This window comes from Camelus dromedarius, chromosome 20 (assembly GCF_036321535.1).
Source record: "Camelus dromedarius isolate mCamDro1 chromosome 20, mCamDro1.pat, whole genome shotgun sequence".
NCBI lineage: Eukaryota > Metazoa > Chordata > Mammalia > Artiodactyla > Camelidae > Camelus > Camelus dromedarius.
Window position 1 is genome coordinate 32707206 of NC_087455.1, and position 12738 is coordinate 32719943.

At 41.1% G+C, this 12738-nt stretch overlaps 1 protein-coding gene across 5 annotated transcripts in view; it reads right to left on the reverse strand.

Annotated features, from left to right (window-relative positions):
* Positions 1-12738, reverse strand: part of CPQ (carboxypeptidase Q) — a 391868-nt gene that overhangs the window by 45390 nt on the left and 333740 nt on the right. The window contains exon 8 of one of the 5 annotated variants that reach the window (XM_064476947.1): positions 8038-8144. The exons of the other annotated variants lie outside the window; for them this stretch is intronic. Coding sequence (XP_064333017.1) covers positions 8059-8144 — 86 coding nt within the window. The 3' untranslated portion in view covers positions 8038-8058. Of the gene's footprint in view, positions 1-8037; positions 8145-12738 lie in introns of those variants that run through there. 5 annotated transcript variants of the gene reach the window in all.

The window sequence follows — 12738 nt, forward strand, 5'->3', positions numbered from 1 at the left end:
AAAATACCAAGATAGATGACTTGTGAATTCAGCCCTGCTTTTCTAGGTTCTAGATACATCCTGAATAATAGGGCTTATAGAATGGAAACAGCCATATGCTCACAGGTCAGTTACAGACCCAGAAGAAAGGGGGCATAACTGCAGAGAGGGTCCCAGTGACTTATAATTACAGGGAGCAGATTTTTTAAAAAAATTGGACCCACATCTTGACTAAGAACATGAAGAAGTGAAATCCGAATTAAGTAGTATTCCAAAAACTGACAAAAATCCAAGCGAATCCAAAAAGTATGCTACTTAACAAAAGAACGAATAAAAAAATGAAAGCAATCGTTTATAAGAAAGATTGGTAGGTATAGAGAAAAAGATTTTCATGCTTGTTACGTGGCATGGTTCTCCTTTTGTACAGACACACACACACACAAACACATACACACACACACACACCCCTCATAATAAGGGAAAGCAAGAGGGAAAAACTAGTTCCTTTACAAGATACATAAACACATCATCAGGCAAAATTAAACTCTTTAGTTCCAGGACAGTTAAAAAGCACACACTTTGAAAATGTCCCTGAGGGCCTATGACCCGAGGCACAGGGAAACATATGCCATGATCTGAACGGCATTGTATGTGCCGCTGTAATCGTCCACAGATGTGGCGTGCCAACAGACGGGAAACACAATTTCCACTTAACACATGCTTTTTGGTGACTGACAGGCCGGGAGTCTTAGAAAAACGAAGGTTTGATGAATGAGGCATCCTGCTTCATTTTGCAAAACTGTTTAGTTCAAATTTTCATAAACAGATTCAACAGTTGAGAAATAGGAAACCTATTCGTGATTCTCTCAACAAAAAAGAAGGGGAGGGGCAGGAAAGAAACGAGAGAAGCACCAGATCACGTTGCCATGGGATACTCCAACTGTATAAATCAGGCATTCATGTGGTTACGTTAGCAGAGATAGAAATGAAATTGTACCAAGACCAGATGTTAAAAAATATTAAGAAAATATATTTTTTCAGGGCCAGGATAGTCTCATCAATGTGCTCCCTACATTTCAGGGATGCTGAAGCCCCACTCTTCTGCACAATTTAAAATCCATAGCTGACCTTTATTCACGTTTGCTTGATAAAGGCAATTCTGTGCTATTTAATCTCTTGCTCCTAAAAGGTAGAGGTAATCTCATTCTCCTCCACTTAAAACACCTCTGTTTTATCTCAAAAGCAATTTTCACTTCTGGAGAAATACAGGCTTTAGGTTATGGGTAGAAGAGGCCTAGAAAGGTAATTCCCCCATTTTGGGGTCACAGAAGATGGCGTACCACATATATCTTGTGATGCGTCCTATGTGAAAGTCTGGGATGAGGCTACTTGCCAATAGAGAATACCTAGTCAGTCCACAGTACAGAACTGAGGACTTGATGTTGTCTTAGAGAGCCAAGGAGAAGTGCCATCTGTGTCCTTGGCCACCAGCCAGTTGGCTTTTACACATGCACTTATGTAATCCTCCACCAACTCTTATCAACCAATAATCAATTTACTTTGGCTGAACAGGAACTGTAAAGAGGCCTCAAAATCCCCAGAAGCATCAGTTGACATAGAAGAGCTGCTAATGGTGCTAACATTTGACTTTATTCTTTGCTTCCTTCTCTGCGGTGCTCACCTCGCTGTGAGGAAGCAAACCAGGTGCTCTCCCAAATAATACCAGTAAAGTAGCTGGGTCATTTGAAGTGAATGCCAGCTGTTTCGTCACTTCTTTATGGAACCACAGAGTCAGAGTGCGAAGACCCAAAGGTCAGTGAAGACCAGTAATACGTGTGCATCTTTTGCAGTGTCTCCTAGAATATCCAAGTACATGCCCAGTCACCCTCTCTACTGGATCTCAATACATGAGAGCATGTGCCTAGCAAGGCCTCTTCGGTAATTTTTTTAAATATAAAACTACCCCCCCAAACCCTGAAACCACTTACTGAAGATCAACTGTGGAGAGTGTAATTGGCTGTCAAATACACAATCACTTATCAAATACATTCGGTTCTCACAATAGTCCTGTGGAATTAGTACTGCCCTCATTTCACAGATCAGGACACTGAAGCTCAGGGGAGTTAAGTGACTTGTCAGAAGCATGCTGCTGTTAAGCTATGAGTCCTGTTCCTCTTCTCTGACTCTTGCTGCCTCTCCAACCACAAGAGTCAGCTAAGTGGCTAGGACAATTCAGACTTTCGTGATGTTGTTCCTTGTTGCCTTCTTCTTGGACAAATACCCACTGCAGCTGTAGAATGTGTTCCTATAGATAACTCTGCTCAGTTTCCCATTTGTACAGTAAGGAGAGATGTGGGGTGGGCGTGGGAGGAGAGGACCCTTCAGGTGACAGACTGTGAGAACTGCCGGGAGCGTGGCATCAATTTACGCAGCTCTGCATCTGTCTGTTCACCTGAGGGTCTCGGGTAAGCTGGGCCAGAAAGGCTAATAAATGCTTTTCTTGCCCTAAACTCATCTTAGGTCATGAAGAGCTGAATGAGTAGGTGTCACAAATCCAGGGTATTTCTTTATTGCATCTGGGACTGTCCTGCTGTCCTTTCTTATCTGCGAATAGAACCTAGATGGTAGAGGGCTTACATATGTTATATATTTTGAATCAGATCTCAACAGTGAAAGTAAAGGCGGTTACTGTGTTCATGTGCTCATGACCGCTTCTCCCCGCTTTAAGGACTACACATCTTGACCACAGGGAGGAACAGAGGAGCCAGGCTAGGCCACTGTGATTTTCCCAACTGAGCTGGATGTGATGAATTACTTGGCTCTTCTGTGCTTGATAAGAGGCTGTAAAGACGTAAATCTTGAACTTTAAGCTGCCTAAGGTTACAGTTCAGCCTCTAAGGGGACAGCTGGCTTATGAGAATGAAGGTCCCATGAAAGAAGGTGAAATGAGCACGAGGGAGAGAGTGAGAATATATATCCTAACAGCATGCAAAAGCCGGCGTCTGTGAGGCCAAGCGCAGCCCTGCTCTCCTTGCGGTTTGCTTCAGTTCTCTTCCATCTTTGCTCTTCCATCTTTGCTGTGCCACCTGAGTGGGATTCCTGCCCTTTGTCCTGAAGGAGTCTGTACTAATACAGAAATCATGCTTTCATAACTGAAATAATAACAGTGGCTTCTTGAGAGTTAACTTTGTGCTAAGCATTTCACTTGGATTTTCTTTATTTTTGCTTCAATATAATCTCGTGAGGCAGGCATCATTATCACCATTTAATTTATGAAGAAATTGAAGTTGCAAGAGGTGAAATGACTTTCCTAAGGTCACCACAGCTACAGAGTGGTAGAACAAGATTTGGAATCCATTTTTACACGCTCCTAAATCCATGCTCTTAACATCTAAGCTATGTTTCACCTCAAAATGGTTCTCAATTCTGGCTGCACTAGAATTGCCTGGGGAGCTTCTGAAACCAGGTGTGCTCAGGCCCTCTCTCCAGGCCTCCAAGTTTGCACAAGCACAGCAGGGCACCTGTCACATGGAACACACTGAACTTTGCTCCAGGAGGCTAGGGCCCCGAGATAAATATGTTCTTGGTAAATGGCACTCTATGAAATTGTGCAAGTGTGGCCCTGCCGCCAGACCAGTTAAGTCTGAATCTTTGGGGGTGGGGCCTCAGTGTTGATATGTTTGTATTTAAAACCCCCCAGGTGATTTTAAAGTTCAGTCAAGGGTGCAAACCACAACTGTAACTTGCACACATATCTTGGGTTTATATGGGTTTAGCTTGGGTCTACACTAACACAAAATGAAAAATGAAAGCAATTGAAGTTAACATGCCAGTGACTACAATTATCTCAGATAACTGGATGTCTCAGATAAAACCTTTTAGGAATAGAGAGCGTGGAATCACTGACCTCTCTACTTGCACTTTGCACTACAGCACTGACTAAAGATATTGAAATGATATCTGTGAGCACCTTCATTCTTTAAATATGATGTCAATAATATTAATAATAATTTCTGCAAAAATTGTGGATTTTGTAAAGCTGTGTCTGGCAAACATTTTCACTTAGGTTTAAACCTTTCACAACTGGATAGTTTTGGATATTGAGGAAGGCCATGCCTATCTCTGCATGAGATTCTGTTCTCTCAACTGCCAGGAGACTATTTCAGCCACTGTAACAGGAAAGAAAAGAAGGAAGAAAGGAAAGAAGGAAGGAAGGAAGGAAAGAAGGAAGGAAGGAAAGGAAAAAAGAAAATACTTCATAACCAGTTCTATTATAGGCAACAGCTCACTCAGGTCGCAAAAGATCCATAACTAATAGATTTCACAGATCTCAAATATTTGATTTACACATTATGAGCTGGAAGGACAATTAAGATAGCAAATGTCATGTTGTAAAAGAAAGTTTAGTTACCATGAATTATGCAATCTCTCACTTTCTTATAAAAATGAGATGGTAGGAAGACTTAATTCATGATGTTGGAAATCCCCATGAGGGGAATGTGCAAAGGCACCAGGGTAAGCGGTCATTTTTGAACCTTCATACTGAGCAAAGGAAGGATCTCAAGCCAATGAAATTACCCAAACTAAGGAGTCTATTGTACACAACTGAGATACAACTCACATCTATAGTAAAAAGTTCTTACCTAATTTGAACTCAGTTTTTACCAAAGTCTCTTGAACGGTGATGTTTTTTCCTGTTGTTTCCATAATCCTATGCTTATTAAAGTCGCTAAATTGATAAGCATATTTTTAGTAGAGCTCTCATAGGAAATGGATGAGCTGTCATAATACTCTAAGACTTTTCTGACTCGAAGAAGTTTCAGCAAGTAGCGTGAGTATGTTGCACTGCAGTCAGACCTCACCGTTGATACCTGAGTATTCCCGCAACCAGCGCCAGTCACAGAGCAGTATTCTGTGGGACTACTCTGTCTCTCCCACTGTACAGTTTACTTTTGCAAAACGTCAAGTAGCAAAACATCCACCAAAGGGCAATTTTAGTGAGAAACTGCTGGAAGACATGCAGCCCAACCCGTGAGACGTGTGGATCGCTGAAGCTGGGCTTTGAATCCCAGAGGAGATGACGTGGCTTAGATGGAGCCCTCTCAGGGGCTGGGATCGAGCCCCAGGATATCTCATGCCTGTTCAGAACTCAGAAGCCTCTGGCTGTCCCAAATCCCAAGAATGGCATTCAGGTTCCAACGGGGGTCCCATGGGACCTTTTCAGTTTTACCTCTGTTTCCCTATATTAAACTAGACTTTGGCCAAACCAGACTACACATCATTTCAAGAACCCATTGTGCCTTCTTAACTATGCAATTGTGTGTATCCCCATCTTTGCAGATGGAACGCACTCCCTCTCCTTTCAACAGAATTCTGTTATTTCTTGACAATCAGGTGAAGTGCCACCTCTCTTGTGATGCTCCATGAATTTAATTCCTCTCTTGCCTGAACTCCTGTTGCACTTTTTCTTCCTGTGTCTAAACCCTCCATTAACTCCTTGAGGATGAAGAGTGTACTTTATAAATATGTTGGAATAAAACAGGCCAATCAATATGCTAATTTTGGCTTTTCCACTTAATATCTTTGTGACTTTGGACAAAGGAAACTCCCTGAGCCCCAACTGCCTCATTTGAAAATTGTTTACAGACTAATAATGTATACTTTAAAATGTTCTTAGAAAATTATATAAGCTAATGCATGTAAAGCAGCTAAAATAATACTTGACACACAATATTCACTCCACACATATTAAATTCCCTCTTTATTCCTCTTGCCTGAATGCCATACAGCACTTACTAGACACTTCTTCAATGAATGAATGAAATTGTAAGACTGTCTGAATCAGATCTACTAAGAACAGGCAATATACACCTTGAGGATCCAGCTGTGACACTCCAAGGTAATTATTTTAGTAAGTCTCATAATTATTCCTACCTGTAACCTCTTTCTCATTTTATAAAGAAAAATTATAAAGAGCATTTAAACATTTTAGAAATCAGTAGTTGTGAATTTTAAGACAAAAATATGAAGGATGGAAATATCATGTTCAGGGTAAATTGCATTGCAGGTTAACAGAAATTTATATGTATCTAGTGGAATATATATCCCAAAGACAAACAATGACCTGCAGTAAACAAACTATTTTTAATAATCACGCCATTGTTGATCATGCGGTGTTGTTATTCTGAGACCACTGTGCATGCTGTGGGGTGAAGCAAATGAGCGGTTATGTTGTTTACTAGGAACCAGGATTTCTGGCAAAGGAAAAAGGAGATACAGACATAACACCACTGAGGTAAAGTACAGCTTTGAAGTCCTGAACTTAAAATGAAAATATATAATTCGTACTATCTTTTTTCTTTAGAGAAAAAGAAATTCTAGTTCTATTCACTAAAAAGGCTTAGAAGCAATGACCAGGCCAGTACCAATGAGCATACTTAGTGTTCAGACTGTGGCCTCTCAACTCCATGACCTCGTAGAAGAAACTGGAGCTCTTTGGAGAGATAGTTGATTCCAGATCAGGAATAGGAAATATACAAGACAGCCGGGAACACCGTCATGTCAGAAATCTAGGACACTGTCAGGGACTACAAGGGTGTGTCAAAAGGACTCAGGAACCAGTTGAAAGAGGCTCTCATCGGCCAAAAGTAGGATAATTTGAGCATTAATAAGCATAACTACTACAACAGAATAAAGCACGTCTATATATTTTAGATCCATTAATAAATAAGATGGGAAAAATCAACCCAATTTAGTTATCTTTGGAGGATACTAGCGGATCAACCAATAATTGTAAAAATAGGTAAATAAAGGGAAAGACTGAAGCATTTATCCTACTTTTCTTATGCAAAAGTACCTCAGGGTAATCAGATAGTCAATGGGGGGAAAGTTTTTTTTTTTAGAGAATTATTTCAACTAATAATCAAAATCATCATTTTGCAACCTGCAATGAAATAACAGACCTAGGCAATAATCTTCAATGACTTAACATCATAAAAAGAGAAAGCTAGACATTACTCACAGTGGAAATAAACGACAATACCTAAGAAGTATTTTTTCCAAAAAAAAGTAAAAAAAAGAAAAAATCAAACTTGAATCAGATCAAGCCTCTAGATTTAACTACCAATTCACAGGAAATATGAGAGAGTGGGAACATGTTAACTGATTCCGCGGGAAGGGAATCACCTAAAACCAGGCTGTAGGAAATCCCATGGGACTGATTACTTGGTTTCTGCAACAGACAAGCGGCAAGAAAGATGAAGGTGGAACCCACGGATCAGAAGAGACTTAAGAGACATCAACCACATCAACCAATTGCATTGTTTGAACCTTACTGGAATCCTGCTTTAAACAAGAAAACTGTAGAAGAAAATACAGCTTAGAGGAAACTGGAAACATTTGAAAACTGGACATACATAGGATATGATATCAAGAAATTATTCTAAGATATTTAAGAGGAATAATATGACTACAATATTATTCTTCTTCTGAAAATATTTATGTATATACACCTCCTTACCTTTTTAATATTTATTTTTGTAAATATATATATATATATTTATATACATATTTTTGTAAATATATATATATTTGTAAATATATATATATATATATATATATATATATATATATATATATATATATATATATATATATCTCCTTACCTTTTAGGGTTACAAATTAAAATACTTACAAATTAAATGATATAAAGTATATTCTGTTGGGCATTTCCTTCAAAATAATCTTGGTGTAGAGGAGTGATTGGGGTATAAATGAAATAAAACTGCCCATTGATGAAAAATTCCTGAGCGATGAGTATACAGGAGTTCCTTAGACTATTCTTTTTACTTTTGCATATGTTTGAAATTTTCTGTAATAAAAAATTTTCAACCATATTTAAAATTACCTAGTATGACAGGCCCTACTGAATTTTACAGGCTCTCATCACTTGAAGTAGGGACAGACAGAGTTCACACATCTGACAAGGAGGAAATATATTTTGAAATCATACTTCCTAAACTCTATTGGCTTTCAGGTAATGTCAGATTATTTTCTTACAAAATTTCAGTGCAGCTTTATTTAGTTTCCCATGATGAAGTCTTCCTTCTTGTCTTCATGATTATTAAGTAAACCCCAAATCACAGTCAGTCCTCCATTGTGAGCCCCTAGAGAAAAGATTCCATGTCTTATTTTTGCATCCTCCATAATTTATACATAACAGAGCTACCTGCTGAATGAAGTGTTACGTAAGGGGTCAGTTAGAGTATTTGTAAAGCATTAAGTGAAACTGATGGGAAGTCAAGTGCATAGGAAAGGGAAACCAGAAGAACTAACTCTGAGACCTTGAAAGGGGCAGTTAACGGAAGTGAAAGTTTTCCAGGCTACATTATTAGCAGGCACGGGAAATAGTAGATGGAGAATTTTAAGTCCTAGTGGCTTATTGGGTCACTACTGTGCAGAAAGTAGAGCAATAATTTAGCACTGTCCTCTGATTTTCTAAAGGGATTGTTTGTAAACTGCTACTTCCTCAAGCTCCCTTCTCACTCCAGGTCTTATCCTCCTACTTGAGTGTGACCTGTGTCCCCTGGCCTGAGTCTTATGTATTCTCTTCTAAAACCCTGCTCTCATCTTCTACTGAAGACTTCCCGTGATGTTGCATCAACTACAAGAGTTTCCTCCTGAAGTTTATGCCTCTTCTTCATCTGGCTCAGAGATACGGAACTGTCCTTACCGTCCACTGCTCTCCAAGAAGATTCCTTTGCCCTGGGAAGCCATCCTCCCCACCATCCCCAGTGGGGACATTTGCCTTTGTTCACACAACTTCTGTCACCAGGAGGGCCCTTCTCTGCCCCTTGGTCCATTCTGACACTACAGATACGCCAGTATCCAGCTCAAGTTCACCTCTTCCAGGCCTTTCCTGTCTTCCACCCTATGAGTTCCCACAACTATTCTGCATGTGTTGTTTACCTTGCTGCTAGACCCAAACTTCCTTTTACTATCACTTAACTCTTCTGTGCGTTCATCTTCAAATCAAATGCATCTGCTCAGTAAACATTTATTGGAAACCTATTGTGCTCCAGGTCATTATGGGTCTTGGGTATATAAGCCTGCAAAAAATACTCTCTTGGTTTTCAATTCAGTTAAGGAGACAAAATACAAAGTATATTAACTTTAAAGCGAAAGCGTGTGCTTCAAATAACAGACCAGACAACAACAGAAGCAACTTCCTAAGGCAGCGCACGGCTAACTGCCTGGTGGTAGAAGTGCCCTCCACTCCTTCTAGGCTACAGGCAGTCATACTAGAGGGCATGAGCCAGGCCTGCTCTGGTCAAGGTACCCGGCAGCTTCTCTCGAGCTGCAGCAGGTCTACTACAAGAGGGAAGCACAGAAGAAGCCTATTCTGCTAGCTGTCGTTATTCGCCGTCCTGAGAAGCGATGCCCGGTAGTGTGGCGTTGCTGTGGGTGTCACACACACCAGCTGACGAACAGTAAAGCAGGGGCTCTGACCCACCTGAGTTACAGGTGAGAGGTAGTCACCTGCTATAATTCTCTGAAACCCCCTTATCACTCTCGTTTTACTTCGTTCTTGATTCCTTTGTTATAGCCTGTCTCCTCCCCCTGCCCTCTCCCCATCCCCCACCAGAATGTAAACTCCACAAGAGAAGAGAGCTGCTAAGCCCTTTTCATGCTCTGTCCTTAGTGTCTAGAGTGCCTGGTTTGCAGCAGGCACTGAAGACAGGCATGGCGACGGAACAAAACTGCCAGGCTATTTAAATGAGGGCCATAGTCACAAACCAGGGAGTGCCCTTTTCATGTTCCCAGGGGGCTGAGGTCACCAAGCGGCATCAGTCTCTCAAACATCAATGGCATGGAGTTTTTTGTTTTTTGTTTTTTCCATAAAGGAGCCATCTTTTAACTAGGGGCACCAGGGGACAGAGAACTGCTGTACTGCACTGCTACACCTGGGGACTGGAAAACAGGGATCCGGGTCCAGAGGCTGACTTTTCAAACTACATTCCTACTTGCATCCTGATCTTCTCCTCCCTTGGAAACTTTTAGAAGAACGGCCTTTGGAAGTGTAGCGATGACAAACTTTAATATAGCTCCACTTAGTGCCATATCAGGTATCAGAAAGCAGCAAGATGGAAAACATATGAAATTCTGAGTTATCTGCATATTTGGTACTTCAATATAGAGTTTGAACTACTATAAAAAGATGAAAGAAGTTAAAATGTGATTTTAAAAACAATATGTAAGAAAAGAGGACAGCTCAGCGAAGCAAAGCTATCACTAAAGTCATCATAACTATGGTTCTGCTATTACAGCTTCCCAGCTCTCTCATATTCTCCTCTTCCTACAAACCCAGACCCTAGTGCTTCGGCATTTGATCAGCATGTTTTGTCAATGGCCAGGCACTTCTTCTCAGGCTCTGGGAATTACGAGAAATCCATCATCAGTGACAGTTCTGAAAGGGTAAGCACCACGAGGGGAGGTGAACGGGGTGTTGCGGGCACATCCCCACGGTCACTCACCCAGACCGCTGGCGATCAAGGAGGGCTTGTGAGAGGGGAGCAAGGAGCTGAACCACGGGTGAGGAGGAACTGGCCACTGCTGAAGGCAGAACCGGGCAGGACGATGGCGAGGAAGCCGAGAGCACAGGGTGCACCAGGACTTCAGGGAGCGAGCCTTGCATGAACGAGAGAAGGATGCAAAGCCGTAGGGCAGCCATGAGAGAGGAGGCTGCACACCAGCCCCGGGTGGACAGAACGTGATACTCTGAAGACAACGGGGAGACACCAACGGATTTTAAGCAAGGAGGAGAGATGATCAGGCATGCTGCCACTCTCAGCTGCTTACCAGTGGAAATCCCATCGTCTTTCTAAAGAACGCCAATTTTCCCCACACATCAGGGGCCTACATTTTCAGTGGAGACTGGGCCCCATCCTAGGCCCAGGAAGTAAAATTTAATCAATCTAAGCCGGTCTTGGGAATTCCACTCCTTTATCACTGCCTGATTTGGCCACAGTCACGTGTTACACATTTGGCCAGTGAAACAGGAAAAAGCTGCTTTGGGACTGCCTCACTGTTAAAAAGAGCTGCCCTTTGTGGACATTCTCTCTTCCACTCTTGCACGAAGTGTGAGAAATTGTTGCCTGGAACAACTGCAGCCAATGAGGGGACAAGCCTGAAGACAAAAGGCAACACGCTGAGGTAGGCAAAGTGAGAAGATGTCAAGACCCAAAGTCCTTGATGTGGTTCATGACTAAATCAAGCTTTCCGTAACCACCAGCTCCAAAGTTCTCTTTCAAAATGAATGTGAAAATCCCCTTGCTGCCAGTCTAAGTATGGTCTTCTGTGTTATGTTGCAGCCCAAAGCATCCCAACTGATAGACTGACTTTCCATTTAGAAGGTTCACTTTGGAAGCAGTGAGCCAAGCAGAGGAAAGGGAACGAGGCACGCAGGCTGAGATGTTAGTAGGAGGCTGCTATGGGAAAATCGGTGAGTACTAATGAGTGGCTTAGACAGAAGGGAATACGTTTTAAAAATTGGAAGGATTTGGAATAAACAGGACTTGGGGAGTATTCGATTGTATGTCCTGGATGATTGTGTGGTTTCCGGAAGGTGGTGCCAGTCAGTGAGATGGGGACAGAGGAGGAGGAATGCATGGGGGGTGGGGTGCAGTGGTGACCATGCCTGTCTTGCATATGAGATAAGCAAGTCTCACTCACTAGACCGTATACATTGTGAGAATACAAATCTTGTCTCTCTTCTTTACTATTGTTCCATACAGCAGATGGGTAATAAGAATTCTTAATAATAAATGCATGAGGCTGAGAAAAATTACATCATATGCCTAAGATAGCACATGCCGTTCAAAGTTGTGAAGCCAGGACACACATTAATTCTTTCCAGCACATTGTCTACCACTTGCCAATATCATCAGTAAAAGGTTGACTCTCAGATTCTGAAGCAGAGGAGAAAATCTTATTGGGAGGTATGAGATAAGGGCAGGCTCACTCCCACAGGTCACGTTAAAAGAGTATCTAATTTTTTTCATTAGTGTATATTTTATAGAAGTTTCTAAAGAAAAGTGTTCAAGAAGGATGCATTTAAGGACATCTGAGAACCATGAATTATATCTTACTTGTGACCTGTCCAGAATGAAATAGACTCTTCTCATTCTAACCTGGAAATTTTAATTAGAGAATTAGGCAAAAATTTAAGATTTAAAGCCTCTTTGCTGTCTGGAGTGAATACAGATTAACCTAAATCCCTCTTGGACCACTTTGAATCATGCTCTTGTACTATCTTTGAAAGAGCCAGGGAACAACTGTTTACTGTTTTATGTATGAGAATCATTAAAGTGTTAGACGATATTATTCAACATCTTCTCTCAGTCTTTACTCCTTTAAGAGAAATAATTTTAATTGCTCTAGCCTCCTTAATTTATGTCATTCTTCCAGTATTTTTTGTTTTATGTCTTTTTTTCTCAACATCCTTTATTTTTCCATACTCTTAAGCTGAGAGATCCAAAGCTTGTCGAGAAAACAACTATGTCTATGTTTTCGTTTTTTTGTTCTTGTCAGATTTACAAGAATTTAAATGTTTCCCAAAATTAAGAGCTACAGAGGAGGCAAAGATATAGAAATGTTAACCTCAAAAAATTGATCACTGAGTCTAGGAAGCAGGATGCATATAAACTCCTAGTAACCCAAGAACGATGTTAGTGTGTAATTCAAGTGCCAGACTGCAGGCTA